This window comes from Lissotriton vulgaris, chromosome 1_2 (assembly GCF_964263255.1).
Source record: "Lissotriton vulgaris chromosome 1_2, aLisVul1.2, whole genome shotgun sequence".
NCBI classification, from domain to species: Eukaryota; Metazoa; Chordata; class Amphibia; order Caudata; family Salamandridae; genus Lissotriton; species Lissotriton vulgaris.
In genome coordinates, this window is record NC_141686.1 from 310,836,572 (window position 1) to 310,855,313 (window position 18,742).

Here is an 18,742-nt window from a genome sequence, read left to right on the forward strand (position 1 = left end):
CACTGGATAATCAGACAACATGAGAATAGTAATATTAAGATGACACCAATGACCATTAGAACCTTCCATCCCCACGCTGAGATCAGAGTCCAAACCCACTCCATAAAGGACCAGTTTCCCTCATCTACATGTATGGAGTCCGAAATCTTGTGCAACTTAGAGATCGCCTCGTAAACTGTTGGAGCATTATTAGGAATAAAGACACAGCAGCTCGATTGGATCATTCTGCATACCCCACCTCGATCTGCAAGTATAACATCTAGAACCATACGGTTCTGCAATGTCATGAGCCTATCCGCCTGAAGCTCAGCTGTCAGATTGCTAAGGGCACCAGCAGTTTCGGTAATAGTAGATTCAACTACCCGTGTTAGCTGACGTATGTTTCTACTATTGGCCATAGGCCCCCAGAACGGAAGGAAGCCTTTGAAGAAGTCTCCAGCTTCCTGACCAGCGGTATCTTCCTTGCTGAAGACACCTCTCGCTACTCTTGTTCTGTGGTAATCAGGTGAAGCAGTGTATGTCGGAGGCAATAATCGAGCAATATAACATGAACCTGAAAAGTCAGCAGGCAACCATGTATAAGCTCTGTCTCGACAAATGAAATAGGTACCCCTAGCAGTAAGAAAGGCAGGGGAAGAGTTAGCCGGAAACACATAAGTCTCTACGCACTCACTCCTCCCTAGCTGAGCTCTCGGATTTCTCCCATTACCTTGCAAACAGACCTGACCTCGGTGAGGTACGACCCAGATTGGAGTTGAGCTTTTACGCTTGCTTTCTCCTAAACTAAGGCGATACTCTGAAGTATTCCAACTTAAATATACTCGCAATTCGTCTCTAGGGTATGATGGAGTATTATTGACGTCTTTGACCATGTCAATAATTCCCTGGACTAAAGCTTTGTTGGCAGAGTTATATTTAGTGGAACGTGGTGGACGTGGAGGATAGGTCTCAAGAGCATAAGCAAAGATGGTTTGAAGGGCCTGAAATGATCCATTGTAGCTGAAAGGCAAAACCAGATAGGGAATACCTTTATCCATAGTGTGGGGTATCAAGCCACACACCCAACAGTCTGTCGTGTTAACTACCAGTTGGTGTTGGTGCAAGAGCTGTACAAAAGTATTATTAATGAATTCTGAGCGTCGAGCTTGCTCATGTTCCGGAAACGAATGAAAAGAGTGTATAGAAGAAACAGTAGAAATAGCAGGATCAAGGGGAGGTACTGTAGATACTGGCACAAAAATCAAATTTATGCTAAAGACAATTCCACCCACCAGTGTTGCTAAAACAATCAAAAATGTAATGGCACATTGCATCAAGAAACATTTGCTATGAAGAATTCTATTTAGTCTGTTTCTGCGAACGTAAATCACATTTTCTCGTTGCAGCGCAGGAAGTTCCATCTTCTACAATCCGCTCGCGACCACTGATGATGTGTACGTAGATGAAAATGCCTCTGTCAGCCCTGGGAGTTCCCAGTACTAACAGAAAGATCGACCTTGTGTCAGACCCCTGCAAATTCAAACTAGGCACACAGCCACGACCCTACGGCTACCCAGACGGCAAGGCAATTTTAAAAACAATAAACAATAACAAACTTCCTGGCTGAAGGCAAAAGTTCAAAAAATATATATATATCAAAATCACAATATGCAGTTGCCTGCTTTATTTGTCCTTTTTATGGCTTCTAAGGTTGTATTTCTGCTTCGCTGGTACTGTCTGATCGGAAAATAGTGTATCACTAGCAGCTGTTGCAGAGTTTACGTTCGCAGATGGCAAAGTTTCTTCTGATGCTGGAGACAAATTTTCAATGTTCAAAGCAGTCTTTTCAAGAGGAGAGTCACGTTTCAAAGTGTCAGAAATCAAATCGGCATCGCTGAAAGGGACAAATTTCGGAGTTGTTTCAGCTTCGGAGGCACCAATTCCCTTCTTCACCCAGTCGTCGTAGGGCAGCGGCAGTGGAACACGCTTTACGTGAGAAGCGTGGATCCAGTGCTTGCGACCAGCAACACGTACAGCTGTCCTCGTCGCCAGCAGGATTTGGAAGGGGCCGATGTAGCGAGGCTGAAGATTCTTTGTCCTCGCAAAATTTCTGACCACCACGTGGTCGCCGGGTTTCAGCTGATGCCCTGGACTCTCCGGAGGTTTTGGCAAAGCATCAAAGACCTGTTGATGAATAAGACTTAATTTAGCAGTCAAGTCGTAAAGATAGTCTATCAACATAGGATATTCAATGGAGCAGAATTGTTTAGGCCTTGGCACACCCCAGACATTTGCCGGGCGGCCAAATACAATCTCATATGGAGAAAGCCCTATTCTAGAATGCACTGTTGCTCTCGTTGATAACAAGGCCAAAGGAAGTGCGTCTGGCCAAGCCAAACCTGTGGATGCTTGAATTTTGGCTATTTTAAGCTTGAGGGTGCCATTGTAACCCTCAACTAAACCAGCAGACTGGGGATGGTTCGCACTATGAAATTTTTGTTTCAATCCTAGACCAGCACACACACTCTGCATAACTTTCCCTATAAACTCACTTCCGTTATCTGACCATACAATCCGTGGCATTCCAAACCTAGGGAAAAATTCTTTGAGAAGAATTTTGGCAGTTGATAAAGCAGTGTTGTCCTTTAGTGGGTATGCTTCTATCCACCTGGAAAAAGCACAAACCACCACCAGGACGTATTTTAAATTGTTGCAGCGTTCCATGTGAATGAAGTCTAACTGTATTACTTCAAAGGGACAGGAAGGAGGAGCAAAATGACCAGCTGGAGTTGGAGTTCCCTTGCCAGGATTATGCATCAAGCACACCATACAATTTTTCACCACTCTCTCTGCACACTTACTGATTCCCTCATTCTTCCAAACTGGAGCTAACATCTTACATATCCCTTTAGAACTTATGTGCGCCACTCCATGCGCCATCGTCACTACTGCAAGCACATACGCATCAGGCAACATCCAACGCTGCTGTTCTGTCAAATCGATCCAACATCCATTCGAGTCCAATTTGCCCGTACTTTCTCTCCATACGCGTTTCTCTTCCTCAGTCGCTTCTTTCTGAATCTCTTTCACACTTTCCATTGTGTCCTCACACATTCCAGACTCAGCAATCCATCTTGCAGACGTAGCAACATACATTCTACTCATCATGTCTCTAGCTGTCTGTTTAGCGGTTTCATCAGCAAAGGCATTTCCCCGACCAACATCATCCGTGATTGCTTTATGAGCACTGCACTTCACAATCGCAACTTCAGTCGGTAAGGTTAGAGATTCTAACAAGTCGTTAACTAGCTGACCATGTTGAATCTTAGTCCCATGGGACGTAATGAAACCCCTTTCTCTCCACAACCGGCCAAAACTATGGGCCACGCCAAATGCGTACTGACTATCTGTAAACACATTCACTCTCTTTCCCTCAGCTAAAACACACGCTCTCGTAAGAGCTATTAACTCTGCAGCTTGGGCAGAATTCTGACTCACTCTTGCAGTCTCCACAATCGTCTTCAAAGTCGTTACCGCGTAGGCAGCAGTCACATCACCATTCTCCAATTTAAAACATGACCCGTCCACATACAGCGTACCATCTGGGTCGGATAGAGGAGTATCTCTTAAGTCGATACGACCTTTTGTCTCTTCCTCCGTTTTGAAATAACAGTCATGTGGCTCAGAATCACTCGACTCTTGATCAGTCGGCAACAATGTTGCTGGATTCAATACATTGCATCTTTTGATCTGAATATGACTCGCTAATAACGTCAGCTCGTAACCAGATAATCTCGCACTAGTAAGATGTTGTGTCTTCGTTCGGTTCATGAGTGTGTCCACTGCATGAGGAACCATGACCACTAGCATATTGTTCATCACCAAACCAGCAGATTGTCGAATGGAAGCTGCAGCTGCCGCTGTAGCCCTCAAACAACTAGGCAATGCTCTAGCTACCGGATCTAATGTTGATGAGAAATACGCACAAGGGCGTTGTTTATCACCAAACTTCTGTGTCAAGACACTCAACGCGCAACCTTCTCTTTCGTGAACGTAGAGCGTGAATGGCTTACTGTAATCAGGTGTGCCCAATACAGGAGCTGAACACAAAGCTTTTCGTAATTCAGCAAAACTCTCTTGACATTCATCAGACCATGGCACCGGACTCGGAACATTTTTCCCAGTCAAAGCTACCAACGGCTTTGCTAAAAGTGAAAAATTTGGGATCCATTGCCTACAGTAAGAGGTAATACCTAGAAAGGCACGTACTTCCCTCTGTGTGCGTGGAACACTCATCTGCATAATTGCTTTTATTCTTTCTGGGGTCAACTTCCTTCCCTCCTTTGACAAGAGATGACCTAAGTAGGTTACTTCTTGGCAGCAATATTGCATTTTGGAAGGTGACAAATGATGCAATAGTGAAATTGTAGCTGCTTTGCAAGTTTCCTTGTCATCGGCAGCCACCAAAAGATCATCTACGTATTGTACTAGGGCAGAACCTGGAGGAAGGACAAAAGAATCTAACTGGCTTTTTAAAGCTTGACTGTAAATAGATGGACTTTCACAGTAGCCTTGTGGAGCGCGTTTAAATCTGAAACTGCGACCTCCTAAACAGAAGCCAAAAATATCTCTGCTTTCCTCGGCTATCGGAATGCTGAAAAAGGCATTCTTCAAGTCGATGACTGAGAACCATGTAGCTGTAGCAGGAATCAATGTTAACAAAGCAGTAATGTCTGGCACTACAGGAAACTGCGGAATTACAATCTTATTAACTTCTCTAAGGTCTATGACAAACCTATAGACTGGAGGCTTTGTAGGATCTGTTCGTTTCAAAATCGGCAATACAGGACTATTACAAACATTTCCTCGCGTTTCTTCAACCACACCTTTCTTAATCAAATCTTGCACAATCAATAAGAGTGCACGCTCACCTTCATTCGATATTTTATACTGGGGAATTCTTGGAAATTTCACATTCGCTTTCAAAGTTACTACATACGGTGGAATCTCTAGTAGACCTACATCATTGGGACCAGTCGCCCAAAGAGAATCAGGGAGTGAACGTAGCTCCGGCGGGAGTGCGTCCATTGACAAGTACATCGGAGAGGTGAGTCTTTTACCCAAAGTAAGCTGTACTCCTTCCGGAGAACAGTACAATGTCGCATATAGTCGTTTTAACAAATCTAAACCAAGCAGATTTTCATTACAACCTGTCGTCAAAATTAAGGGTGCTTTCAATTGACACGGTCCAACAGAAATAGACAAAGGACCAGATATCGGGTTGTACACAGGGGCGCCTGAAAAACCTACGGAAACATTTGTTGAGCCAGACAAAGGTGCGCCAGGGAGTTTCGCATGCATGATAGAACTTTTTGCGGCACCAGTATCCAACAGAAACGGTTCGACTACACCTGATGTTGCTACTGCGACATAAGGCCCACTCTGATCCACTGGAACTGATACTACTCCCTCTCTCTGTCTATGGCTGTCCTAGTACCCATTTTGTTGAAAACCCTCTTCAACTTCACAATAATCCTCAACAAGATATTGCTGAGATCTATTCTGTTGAGCTGACTGTACATTTCGCTGATCAAAGTGATTAGAAGGACGATCATTAGTTTGTGGAGGCATAGCACCTCGTCCCCGACCTCTAGAATTCTGTGCAAAACCACCACGACCTCTCTGAGCTGCTGCCGCATTATTTTGCGCTAAAATCTGACAATCATTTTTATAGTGACCCTCTTTCTTACAGTACGCACACTGATTCCACTGGTATTGAGGCCTGGTCGAATTATAATCTGTCTTTTGATACGAATTCTGTTGCATATTAGTCTGATTCGTGCGAGGCGGATACGCCTGCTGTAAAAGAACTTTAGTCTTTAAATCTTTCGTTTTCTTCTCTGATTTCTCCTTTTCCTCTTTATCCCTATTTTCATAGTACTGTGCAGTCGCAAGTATTTGCGCTGTCGTAGATACAGCCCACGCACTTTCTGAGTCTTTCAATTTATTGCATAATTCAGGTAACAAATTATGCACAAATTTATCGACAAACAATCTCTGTCCTCCTTCAGTGCTCATATCCTGACCACTATGGTCTACAAAAGTCTCTTCGAACCTCGTGAAGAAGTCGGAGACACTTTCGTCTTTCTTCTGCTTGCATGCGGATAATTTATCCCAATTAACACGCAATGCTGGCATCAGAGTCTTCATTAAATCTATTATTCTACCTGGCAGATTAGCAATTAGGGGTTCGGGTTTCGCACCACCTATTTGTTGAGCATCTGCTGCAGTGATAGCTGCCCAATCACCACCTAAAGCAGCCTGATGATCCTCTCTACGAATTTTAGCCCATACTGGTTGTGGAACTACATTACCAAACAACATATCAATGTCGGCTAAGTTCATTATACAAGCCTCAACTGTCTGTGTCAATTCCTTGTAATATCCGGCTGGATTCTTACGTGGATCTGGCAAGGCCTGTTTCACTGCTAACACTTCTGCTCGTTTCCACGGAATATGTATCCATACTCTTTGGAACTGTGCTGGAGCAGCTGCAATTCCCGCATTATCATCACGTTGTACTGCTTCGCGCCAAATTGGAGGAACTTCCCTCATAGGATATTGGCGACTTAGCTTCATTCTACCTTTCTCTAAATCTCTCGGCGAACGAAGAGATGGATCATTCCTAAAACTCAAAATGAGTTCCATCGCTTCCTTTATATTATCGCCCACTATCATTCCAGCAGCAAACTCTTTTTGAATCTTAATTAAATCTTCCAAATCTGATTCGACATCGTCTTCTTCTATTTCCTCACGCAACAACGAGCACATCTCGTCGAAGACGTATCGCTGTGTTGGCTCTCCCCATTGCATAAATGTCTCTAACACATCTTTCGTACTATATCTTCTAACTTTTGTAATCCATCTGAGAGCCGTGGAGTCTAAAACTCCCCGTTCCTCAGTACTTGGAAGCTGACTCCGTCTCTGAACAGAGTCAGGAGTAGGAGTCTTAATCAAGGTTTTATATATAGGAGACAGCATATTAGTAACAGAATCAGTAATTCTTCGACGAACAGAAAGTGGAGTTAGTACACTCGCAGACATAGAGAATGCAGTAGAGGTAGGAATAGATGACGAAACAGTAGGAGTATCGAGGAAAATAGTTTGAGGACCAATAGGTACAGTGGTAGGTATAGGAGCGGGCAGTGCAGGAAGAGGAGGAGCTGTAGGAACATTTACATTCACCACAGGAGGTATAGGAACTTGATTCTGAGGAACAAGAACACCAGGTTGTCCAGCAACCGGCAATTGAACATTCGGGATTAGTGGAGCCGTAGCACCTTGTGCATACGGTGGAGGCGACCGTAACAGATAAGATAGCAGAGGATCGTTTTCGGAATCCTCCAGTATCTTAGCCATTTTCGATGGCAAGGCAGGATAGCACTTGTCAATCGCTAAGTTACGCTCTCTAATGGCTACATCTATGGCTTTCTCACACTCGTTAGCCTGCAACTGCTTAGTCGCTTGCTCTAGAGTTAACTCTTCTAGTTCTTTTTGCTCTTTCTTCAACCTCTTCATTTCTCTCTGTTTGGATTCTTTCCGCCAATAACGAAAAGAGTCAAACATTGCCGGCCGGGCTTTCTTCCTAAACAATTTCTCTTCTAAATTGTCGAGAATCTCTTGTTCAAAACTACCATGCAGTGGCCAACTAAGGACACCATCCTTCTTACAATAACGGACCCATATCTCATTATAAGTTATAGGACCCACACCATACTTACAATATAGGTCATATAGGGGAGTCCCAATCGGAGGAACCAGACAGGAATCCTCTAATTGTGAGTCACTGTTGCAACTAAAACAAGACAACATTTTCCGACTTACCATTCTCAGTCCGGAACACAAAACAAACAAAACACGAAACAAATTGTGCACTTGAACCAAGAACTTAGGCCTACCAAAACGAACTGATGTATCGATACCCAAAACTGAACCAAATAGATTATCGTAACCAGAACAACTAGTGATAATCTTACAAAACCAAACCAAACCAAGAACCGATCAAGGATTTTTAACAATCCTCACAAAAGTAACCAGCTAGCTATCACTAAATACTTAACTGAGGCACTGAAGACGTCACCAAGGAGAAACCCGTCACGTTTCGCCGTACTAAGGACTGCACCACTTCGGGTCCAAGACAGGGCGACGGTCAAGGCAACGGCCCACTGCAGCCGTCCTGAACGGGAACCCTCGTGGAAGAGAACTTCAGGGCCACTTTTGCGATATGCCGGGATCGATGAAGTGGGGCGCCTCCCTCAGGAATCTTCACACGAAGCTTCTCGAACTCTTCAGGCTTTTGGACCGGTACCGAATGACGTCGCCCCACGTTGGGCGCCAATTGGAGTTCTGGACTTTTTTTGGTTCCGTCCAGAGGTGTCAGGGTACAACACCCAAAGACCCCGGAGTCCCACCTGCCTTGGTGCACAAATGAACAGAAACACGGGCTTCTCGATGGTGGCGTCAAAGACCAAAGGTTTATTACTGCAGGGACACAGAAGTCACAGAATCTACACACGGGCAGAATCTAGGAGACTGTTCGATTTGTACAAAGTGGGTTGCTCCTTATATACTAAAAATTGTGCTCTAGGCAAATATTTCACATGTCGGTACATTCCCAAACCTTTGTGTCTCTAAACAATAAATATTTGGCGTTACACAGGAACTGTCGATAATATCTGATACAAAACATCACGAAGAGGGGTTCCCACCAGTCCATCACAATCCCTTGTCAATATTGCATTCAAGACCCGGACCGCCTCATCGTAAAGTTCGTTACCTCCCCCTAATAAAGGCCCAGAAGGAAAGGAGCAGAGCCAGGTGCAGAAGATAGAAAAGCGGGATAAGAGATGTTTGTGGGTTGTAAATGGGCAAGGCTACCGGCTTCGGCCGCCTAATCATGATCAGGTACAATGGACAGGAAAACCAGTTCAGGTGGGCTGGCCTCGGGCAGAGGAGGCAGCCTTTGTCGAGTCATGCAGCTTCAGCGTGATCTGGTTTAAGGTGCACGTGTCATGTAAGAGGTGAATCTCCGGCTAAGGCTACGTGTCCTTAATCAAAGTGAAGTGAATGAAATGATCAGAGGCTATTGCATATGTGAGGGCAAGGAAACACAAAATGGCGGCCACGATCTAAGATGGATGCCGTGTGTATATCAGAAATGTGTCAGTGGAAGGAGTGCTCTTGCTCGTAGCGTAGCGAAAACACTAGGATATACTAAATGGATCATTTGCGGTTCGCTGATACTAATTTTATGTATTTCCGACAAACTTGAAAACACGGGTTCAAGTCGTCACGGAACCGTCACGGAACCTCAGTGCAGTAATGTGATCAGTTGGGCTTTTAACCTTAAAGCATAAAATACACAAACAAGAAAACAATAGGAATTACAAGCAACAGTTATGAAGAAGCGCTCAAATGAGCATAACATTATGAAGGTCAGCCACCATGAATTGGAATAGCACAGTGTGTCAGCCATCATGGATCAATACAGTGTCCGCCATCTTGGATCAGGACAACAAAGGGGTTTCAGCCATCTTGGATCAGGCCACTGTTGTGCATCTGCTATTTAGAGGCCAGCCTAATGCAGTGCATCACACAGCTCAAATTAAGTCCAGCCCTGTGCATCCTTCATTTTGGACTAGATTTTTTGCAGTACTATACAAAAGCATGTGACCAAGTGTTTTCAACACTAACAAGACCTAAACACTCAACAAAGATGACACAAAAGGAATGGATTAAAATCATAGGCTGTCCCAGCGATCTCCCAACGGCCGGCCGCTTTAACTGTGAGCCACCTGGGCAGGCGGGAAGTAATGTGCATCTTTAGGAAATTACATCAGGAAGTGGAGTGTATGCGTTGCAAGGCATGTAGGATGAATCTAACAGGTCCAGGGAAGACAGGTGAGGTAACGACAAGTGGTCCAGCAGCAGGAACATTACAGATGATCAGACTCAGTAAGGAGGGTACGGGAACACTCACTGGGAAAAGGGGAGGAAAGAAGTGAGACAAGCAGAAAAACAAAATGAGTTTAATGCCCATTCCCCATTACAAGCTTTAACTTAAATAATGAGAAAGCAGCCTACCACAACTTCATTTTTGTGATTACAGGTTTAAATTTGGAAAATGTAATACTAAAACACTGACTGGGAAAAGCAGGGCTGGAATTGGAACCACTAACAGCCTCATATTATACGGAATGAGTGTGCAATATGGGGGTTAGTATTTTCCCGACACTAACATGAGGCGGGGGACAGTGGGGCAGGTATTTGGGTGGACCACTACCCACAAGTTTTACATGTACAAAAAAGATAACCTATGACATATTGTTTATATTGTAGAATCCCATTGTGATACAAGTGTTCATTTGTAGTGGAAGAAACTGAGAGCATACGTGTTCACTAGAACGCTGTGCTCAGCACAGAGGAATATGAGAGCCGTGTACAAACATGAAGCAGCCTTACTAGAGGCATTCTCTCCATCTGGGTGGCGCGGGCTTGACCATGTGCACAAGGCACCAGAGTGCACTATCATGAGCAAATAGACAATATCAACATTAGTGAGTGGTCGTGGATGAAATGATGCAATATCATCAATGATGGGCGCATCAAGCAGTGTCAGGGAGCCCGGAGTACTTGGTAGAAGACAGAAGCCGGTATGGGGATCCTAGGACTCATTGCGAGAGTGCCTGGGACCACTCACACAAGAGGAAGGTGAATGCCTGCATGGCACAAGGTCCTAGCACTGAAAGAGCATCTAAATTGGTTGTAAATTATAGATCTTGAATAGGTGGGAAGCTCCTTGAAGTTGGGTTGGCAGTGTGAAACCTACCCGTGGCATTACTTACTAGTCCAGCAGAACCCCGTCCCTCACAAAAAAATCTGTGGGGCTTCGGGGCAGGTCGAGTGAAGTTATTTTAACCCAACGGAAAGTCCGATTATCAGCGCCAAAATTCCCAATACGATAAGGACCACGACGATGATAATGATCATTTTCTAGAGAAAACATTACAAAAAAATTATTTAAACACAAAAGCCCTTGCATACCTGTAATTAACGACAGAACACTTGTGAATTGTGAAATACACCTTAGCGCACAGGCCTTCAAGAAAGGCAGCTCTTCTTACACATTAGCATAGAATGAAAAAGCCAAGGTTCTTTTCAGTGCCACCTCTCCATAGATCTGTTCTGTTCACTCCTATCCACAGATAACAAGGAGGGCAAGAGTGAAGAAAGTGTGAAGTACTTTAGAGAAAGAGAAAAGGGACAAATGGAACATGGGTTCAAGAAGAGGATTCTCAACACTGGCAATGCCTGCACCTTGCACACAAAGGTCAAAAAAAGGTCAGACAAACACAAAGTGTCCAAAAGTGACTACATCTTGCTCAAGCACCCCACCTTTGACATGCTCATGGGTAATTTATCCTTTATAGAATACCTACCACAACCAGGAAACCACTAATTTTGGTCACATTGAATTAAATAGTTATTCTCTGTGCTTAATATTAAAACAATAAGAACCAAGGAAAAGATGATAACTTATCAAGCAAAGGAAACTGCGTCCTCAGATTAAATCTTCTACTTGGTAAATATTGTCTAAATTACACAAATGCTGATTTTAACACGTCCTACTGTGAATTAATAGACATGGATGAGGAGTTCCATCCAGAATATGTGCAGTAAAAGGTGAGCATGTAGGGTGGTACATGGCAATTGAGTCTTTCATCTATTTCTACCACATCACACAAACATGAATTAGTCAACGATAGGTTTTTATTCTAGATGAGGAGGTGGTAGGGTTGGTCAAGGAGCTAAAGGGTGCAGCTGTTGCTCTATGCCCAAGTGAGACGAGGTTAAGGAGGAATGCTTGGTATGACAGGGATGAGGAAGATGGGTTGCACACCCCTCTAATCCCTCCGACCACCTCTTAATGCCTCACCCTTCTGGCTTCACTCTGGTATTTCACCGCCTTTTTGGTGTCGGCAACAGCACGCTCTACAAAGCCCACTGACTGGTCCATGTTGTTTTCAATGCGGTCAATCATAGCTCCCTATTAGCCAATGCAGACATGAACGGAAGAAGAAAAAAAGAGGAAAGGTGGCGGGAACCAGAGCAAAGTATTGTGACAGTAAAAACAGAAGGAAAGAAGCAGCGAGACCCGGTCTGTCTCTTACAGCAGCACAAATCAAGATGGGCAAGAGGTCAGACACACCTTACGTGACTGGTTCTGGTATTTTACAGCCTTCACTATGTCATCACGTGCTTTTTCCACGTGGTCGACTGTTTTTTCCATGCTGACTTCTATAATGTTTGTTATTTCCCCCTGTAACGAAGAAAGCATGCGGGAGAGAAAGATGTCAGAAATTTATTTTCAGGCACCTGCACAGTTGACCCACTTGGGACTCAGCCTCAGTTTATTCACAATTGCTAGTCACACTTCCGGATTAAAACAGACAAGCACAAACCTACACAGCAGGTGGCTCTTGGCAATACCAAATTTCACTCTTCAAGTGTGCTTCCTCACCACAGAAGCCCAACTCCTTCCATTCAGAGCGCTCAGAAAACAGTGAATGGTCATGTTCACCCACACACCAGGAATAATGCCTATTCCTTCCTTAAGAAGAGCAACAGATTTACCCCACAGACGGAAAACACACACAGCAATTCTTGAGATGACTGTGGTTCTCATCCCACGAGGGCATGTACACACGATCACACACCCTCTACACAGAGGCAAACCATAACTGGAGTTCACTGCACACCTAACAAAGTGTACAACCACCAATCTATGCGAGAACAAAACCACTGTGTTTGTAAGTCATACTCAAACCACATAACTGTATTTGTGCCTCTTATTGTATGTTTCTTCAGTTACTCCGAATCCATAATTTTTTAATGTTAGTGCACTGGATCTCACAAATATTCTAGTTCTTTTCAGATTCAAAATCGCTTGTTCTTTTTTATATCTGACCGTTTATTTAGCAGTTCGCTTGTTCCTCAAACGTCTTCCTGGTCTTTGTTTTACAACAAATCAGCGTAGGTAGAACTGCTTGTTTGAAGGGCTGTGTTGGCGTTTATGTCCCTTCACATGTAAGCTGGACACACTGAAGTAAAACTGCCCTCAAAACACACAAATGAAGATCCCTGATGCTTTCAAAATGAAAAATTTAAGATCAAGAGGTAGCTGGAGACTAACCGGAGGCAAAGAAGCAACACTGTTAGATAATCCTCCTACGCATCAAAGGGACTACAGCTGCTACTCAAACACATGGTGGTCTGCCAGTACAGCCTAACTACCTTCAGAAGAGCTACACACTGCAACAACCTTACAGGTAACACTCACTCTATACAGCTCCAGAACCCAACTGTATAGATCTTCCAGCGAGCAGTCTCCCCAAAAGAGCGAATGGGAAGCATCCTAAAGTAACAGAGCCCAATTGTCTCTTGAGGAACCCCAACCAAAGATGTCTGCCAAAACAGACGTAATGACCTCAGAAGAACAACCCACAAGAATGACCTTACACTGAGCACTCCCTCGTACAGATGTAGCCACGGAAACCAATGGCACAGATCTTACAGCAAGAAGCCCTACCCCTTTCCCACACAACCAAGAACTTATAGGAAACATCCTATAGAGCTCCAGTAACAGAACCCAACCAAATATGTCCATTAACTCAGTATTAGTGCCCTCAGAAGAACCATCCACTATAATGTGCTCCCCCTGTAGAGCTCTAGCAACGGAAACCAAGCGCACAGATCTTACAGCGGCCCTTCCCCCACAAGCACACAGTGCTCTCCCAACAGCACCCATGTCTTTGGAAGGGACGTTCTTGACCACACAGCCTAGAGAACACATACGCATGCATACACTTCCTGCTGCGCTTTGTTGAGAACAGATGACCTAGAAGGACCCAAGGTTCTCCTTGAAGGTCCCAGTACCGCCCTTCTCAACCTCAGCACGCATCGCGAGACTCAAGACTCAGGTCTACCCCACCCACAAGATTGCATTATAACCGCCAGATATGAAGTTATGTTTTTACCTGACTTACGTTCCTCTCTCAGCAGTGCAATGCATAAAGGGCACAAAACAGAAGGCACATCTTAGAACCACAACAGGAAGCATTGTGGTGGCAGGAATCAGTTCCTGACCACCATCGGGTTGGAATTGTTCCTGAAGAAATTCTGACTTTACTAGTTTAGAGCTTTCTGACCAACTTTGCTCCACCCTCACCAAACTCCCAGGCCCACCCTCACCCCACTGAGGGATCTCAGCCTTTCTAGATGGTAGGTATCTGCACAAGCACTGGGAATACAAGCTCAACTGGCTTCAAATCTCTCATTGGGTAGAGTCCAACAACAGTTGCGTTCGGACATGGCGTAAGAAGAGAAGCCAGGTGATATAACAAAGGACATTAAAAGGTTGGAGAGATTGTAGTCAATCAAGATTCATAAGCTAGATTTTCAAGTTCAAACTACAAGTACTACCCATTGAGTTAGGTTTTCACCATGAAAGAAACAAGGAGTTACGCTCTGGGTTTCTTTGCTTCCTCGTTTCTAGGCTACAACACCTTTTTCCTTGTTGCCAGCAGAAACCTTCCATCTTTGGCATCTACGGTGTAGTGCAAACCTCCATGTTGGAGCTCATAAGCATCCCTCACAACCGCCATTCACTGTGGAGTACCATGATCAGATCCTTGGCTGTCCTAGTCCTGTGCACTCATGCCCACCAGTGGCAAAGCTTTAGTATCCCACCATTAGTGGCTGGTTTACACCTCCCTGGAATCAGTTTACTAGGTCACACTGCTGTCCCCAGCATGCTGCTTTGCTCCTTCTAGCTCCGAGAGATCCAGACATTGACCTGCCATCTTCTAGAATCCCAAATACATTGTGTTTCACTCTAATTGCCCCTCAACATGACAGTGCATCCTGGTTATTACATTTCAACAGGCCACCCTTGAACTCGTCAGGTTACCTGGTTCTCCACCAGCATCGCGATGTCCATGAACATGTCGTGAAGCTCCTTGATGCTGCTCTCTAGCCGGACGATGTCCTTGTGTCGCGACTCAATCTCGCTCAGCGCTTGCTTCGAGATCTGAGAGTCAATGATCTGCCAGAAGAAATAATCATTGTAAAAACATCTTCTGTCCCATCCACATGAAGAGATTCCCCAAGTACTGCAACCATCTTCCATCCCATTCAGAATGACTTCCCGACTAATCACACTATGTCCGGTCTTTTGCACACAAAGGCATGACTCCCACCCACCTACTGTAACCACCTTCACCCCGTTCATAAGAAATATCCTATTAACTACAGTAACCACCCTCTATCCCGCTCATAGGAAATAACCCATCGACTACTGTAACCACCCTCCATACCCTTCATAAGAAATACCCCATCGACTACTGTAACCACCCTCCATACCCCTCATCAGAAATACCCCATCGACTAATATAACCACCCTCCATCCCGTTGATAAGAAATACCCATCGACTACTGTAACCACCCTCCATCCCATTCATGAGAAATACCCCCACCAACTGTAACCATCCTCTATCCCATTCATAAGAAATAACCCATTGACTACTGTAACCACCCTCCATCCCAATATTACAAAATACCCCATCGACTACTGTAAACACCCCATCCCATCCATAAGAAATAACCCATCTACTACTGTAACCACCCTGCATAAGTAATACCCCATCTACTACTGTAACCACCCTCCAGCCTGTTCATAAGAAATACCCCATCGACTACTGTAACCACCCTCCAGCCCGTTCATAAGAAATACCCCATCGACTACTGTAACCACCCTCCATCCCGTTCACAACAAAAACCCTATCAACTACTGTAACCACACTCCATCCCGTTCATAAGAAATACCCCATCGACTACAGTAACCACCCTCTATCCTGCTCATAAGAAAAACCTGTAGACTACTGTAACCACCCTCCATCCTTATCATAAAAAATATCCTGACTACTGTAACCACCCTCCATCCCGCTCATCAGAAATATCCCATTGACTACTGTAAATAATCTCCATCCCCTTCATAAGAAATACCCCATCAACTAATATAACGATCCTCCATCGCGTTGATAAGAAATACCACATCGACTACTGTAACCACCCTCCATCCCATTCATAACAAAAACCATATCAACTACTGTAACCACACTCCATCCCGTTCATAAGAAAAACCCCATCGACTACAGTAACCACCCTGCATAAGTAATACCCCATCCACTACTGTAACCACCTTCCATCCCGTTCATAAGGAATACCCAACTACTGTAACCACCCTCCATCCCGTTCATAAGAAATACCACATTGACTACTGTAACCACCCTCCATTCTGTTCATAAGAAATACCCCATTGATTACTGTAACCACCCTTCATCCCGTTCATAACAAAACCCTATTAACTACTGTAACCACACTCCATCCCGTTCATAAGAAATACCCTATTGACTACTGTAACCATCCTCCATCCCAATATTAAGAAATACCCCATTGACTACTGTAAACGGCCCCATCCCATTCATAAGAAATACCCCATCGACTACAGTAACCACCCTGCATAAGTAATAACCCGTCGTCTACTGTAATCACCTTCCATCCTGTTCATAAGAAATACCCCAACTACTGTAACCACCCTCCGTCCTGTTCATAAGTACCCCATCGACAACAGTAACCACCATGCATAAGTAATACCTCATCGCCTACTGTAACCACCCTCCATCCCGTTCATAACAAAAATCCTATCAACTACTGTAACCACACTCCATCCCATTCATAAGAACTACCCCATCGACAACTGTAACCACACTCTATCCCACTCACTAGAAAAACAATGTTGACTACTGTAACCACCATCCATCCCGCTCATAATAAATACCCCATTGACTACTGTAACCACCCTCCATCCCATTTATAAGAAATACCTCACCTACTGTAACCATCCTCTATCCCATTCATAAGAAATACCCCATTGACTACTGTAACCATCCTCCATTCCAATTTTAAGAAATATCCCATTGACTACTGTAAAGACCCTCCATCCCGTTCATAAGTAATACTCCATCGACTGCTGTAACCACCCTGCATGAGTAATACCCGATCGACTATTGTAAACCCCCTCCATCCCGTTCATAAGAAATACCCCATCGACTACTGTAACCACCCTCCATCACATTCATAAGGAATACCCCATCGACTACTGCAACCACCCTCTATCCCATTCATAAGAACTACCGCATTGACTACTGTAACCACCTTCCATCCTATTTATAAGAAATACCAGCCACCTACTGTAACCAGCCTCTATTCCCTTCATAAGAAATACCCCATCAACTACTGTGACCACCCTGCACAAGTAATACCCCATCAACTACTGTGACCACCTTCTATCCCGTTCATAAGAAATACCCCATTGACTACTGTAACCACCCTCCATCCCGTTTATAAGAAATACTCCAGTGACTACTGTAACCATCCTCCATCCCTATGATAAGAAATACCCCATCGACTACTGTAACCACCCTCCATCCTATTCATAAGAAATACCACATTGACTACTGTAACCACCCTCCATCCCGTTCATAAGAAATACCCCAGTGACTACTGTAACCATCCTCCATCCCTATAATAAGAAATACCCCATCGACTACTGTAACCACCCTCCATCCTATTCATAAGAAATACCACATTGACTACTGTAACCACCCTCCATCCTGTCTGTAACAGCCCCGGTGGTCGGCCGGGCCTTAATGGGGATCTTCTCCCGGGTGGGCTTCCCCCGAGAAGTCGTCAGCGACAGAGGCACAAACTTTATTTCAAAATATATGAAATCCCTCTGGCAACAGTGCGGGGTCACCTACCGATTCACGACCCCCTATCACCCTCAAGGAAACGGACTAGTCGAGCGGTTCAACCGCACGCTCAAGGGAATGATCGGGGGGTTGGAAGAGCCCCTCCGTCGCCAGTGGGATGTGCTACTTCCGTGCCTCCTCTTCGCATATCGAGAAGTCCCCCAGAAGTCCCTCGGCTTCAGCCCTTTCGAACTCTTGTACGGACACCCTGTGCGAGGGCCCCTCAGCCTAGTCAAAGAAGGTTGGGAGATGGCCCCCCTGAAGACCCCTCCAGACGTCTTCAAGTACCTCCTGACCCTACTACCACCTTCACCGGGACCTGCTGGCGCCGCCGCGGACCGTCGCTACCTACGATCATCTCGGGACCTGCCGGCGCTGCCGCGGCCCGTCCACCTAGAACGCCGAGCTCGAGGATTGTGAGCTACCCATCATATCATCGCATCTACCAGATTGGTAACAAGACTGTCCCGCTACCCCCTTTCCCATCCAAGAGACTAGAATCGAGGGGACCCCTGAGTCCAGACCTCCTTGTACCATTCTACCGTACCTAAAGATTTCTTATAAAGAACGTTAAACCTTATCTTTGTGTGGTGTACATCTGTGGGGGGGAAGTTACTAGTCTGTACGATCGCTGGAGACGGCTCTCCCCGGAGACCTCTCCCCTTGTCCTCGGCCGACCCTCCCGGTCCGTCTAACACTGTTCATAAGAAATACCCCATCGACTACTGTAACCACCCTCCATCCCTATAATAAGAAATACCACATGGACTACTGTAACCACCCTCCTTCCCATTCATAAGAAATACCACATCGACTACTGTAACCACCCTCTA

The 18,742-nt window shown here is 44.9% G+C and overlaps 1 protein-coding gene across 7 annotated transcripts in view; it reads right to left on the reverse strand.

The window, feature by feature from the left end:
* The window catches only part of STX3 (syntaxin 3), a 251,816-nt gene that overhangs the window by 26,418 nt on the left and 206,656 nt on the right, over positions 1 to 18,742 (reverse strand). For 3 of the 7 annotated variants that reach the window (XM_086953333.1, XM_086953330.1, XM_086953327.1), the window contains exons 8-9: positions 15,008 to 15,142; positions 12,248 to 12,358 (exon numbers count right to left, since the gene is read on the reverse strand). In XM_086953333.1, coding sequence (XP_086809459.1) covers positions 12,248 to 12,358; positions 15,008 to 15,142 — 246 coding nt within the window. Of the gene's footprint in view, positions 1 to 9,356; positions 10,018 to 10,883; positions 11,032 to 11,974; positions 12,086 to 12,247; positions 12,359 to 15,007; positions 15,143 to 18,742 lie in introns of all 7 variants that reach the window. The other 4 variants (XM_086953326.1, XM_086953331.1, XM_086953329.1 and 1 more) reach the window with 3 other exon arrangements.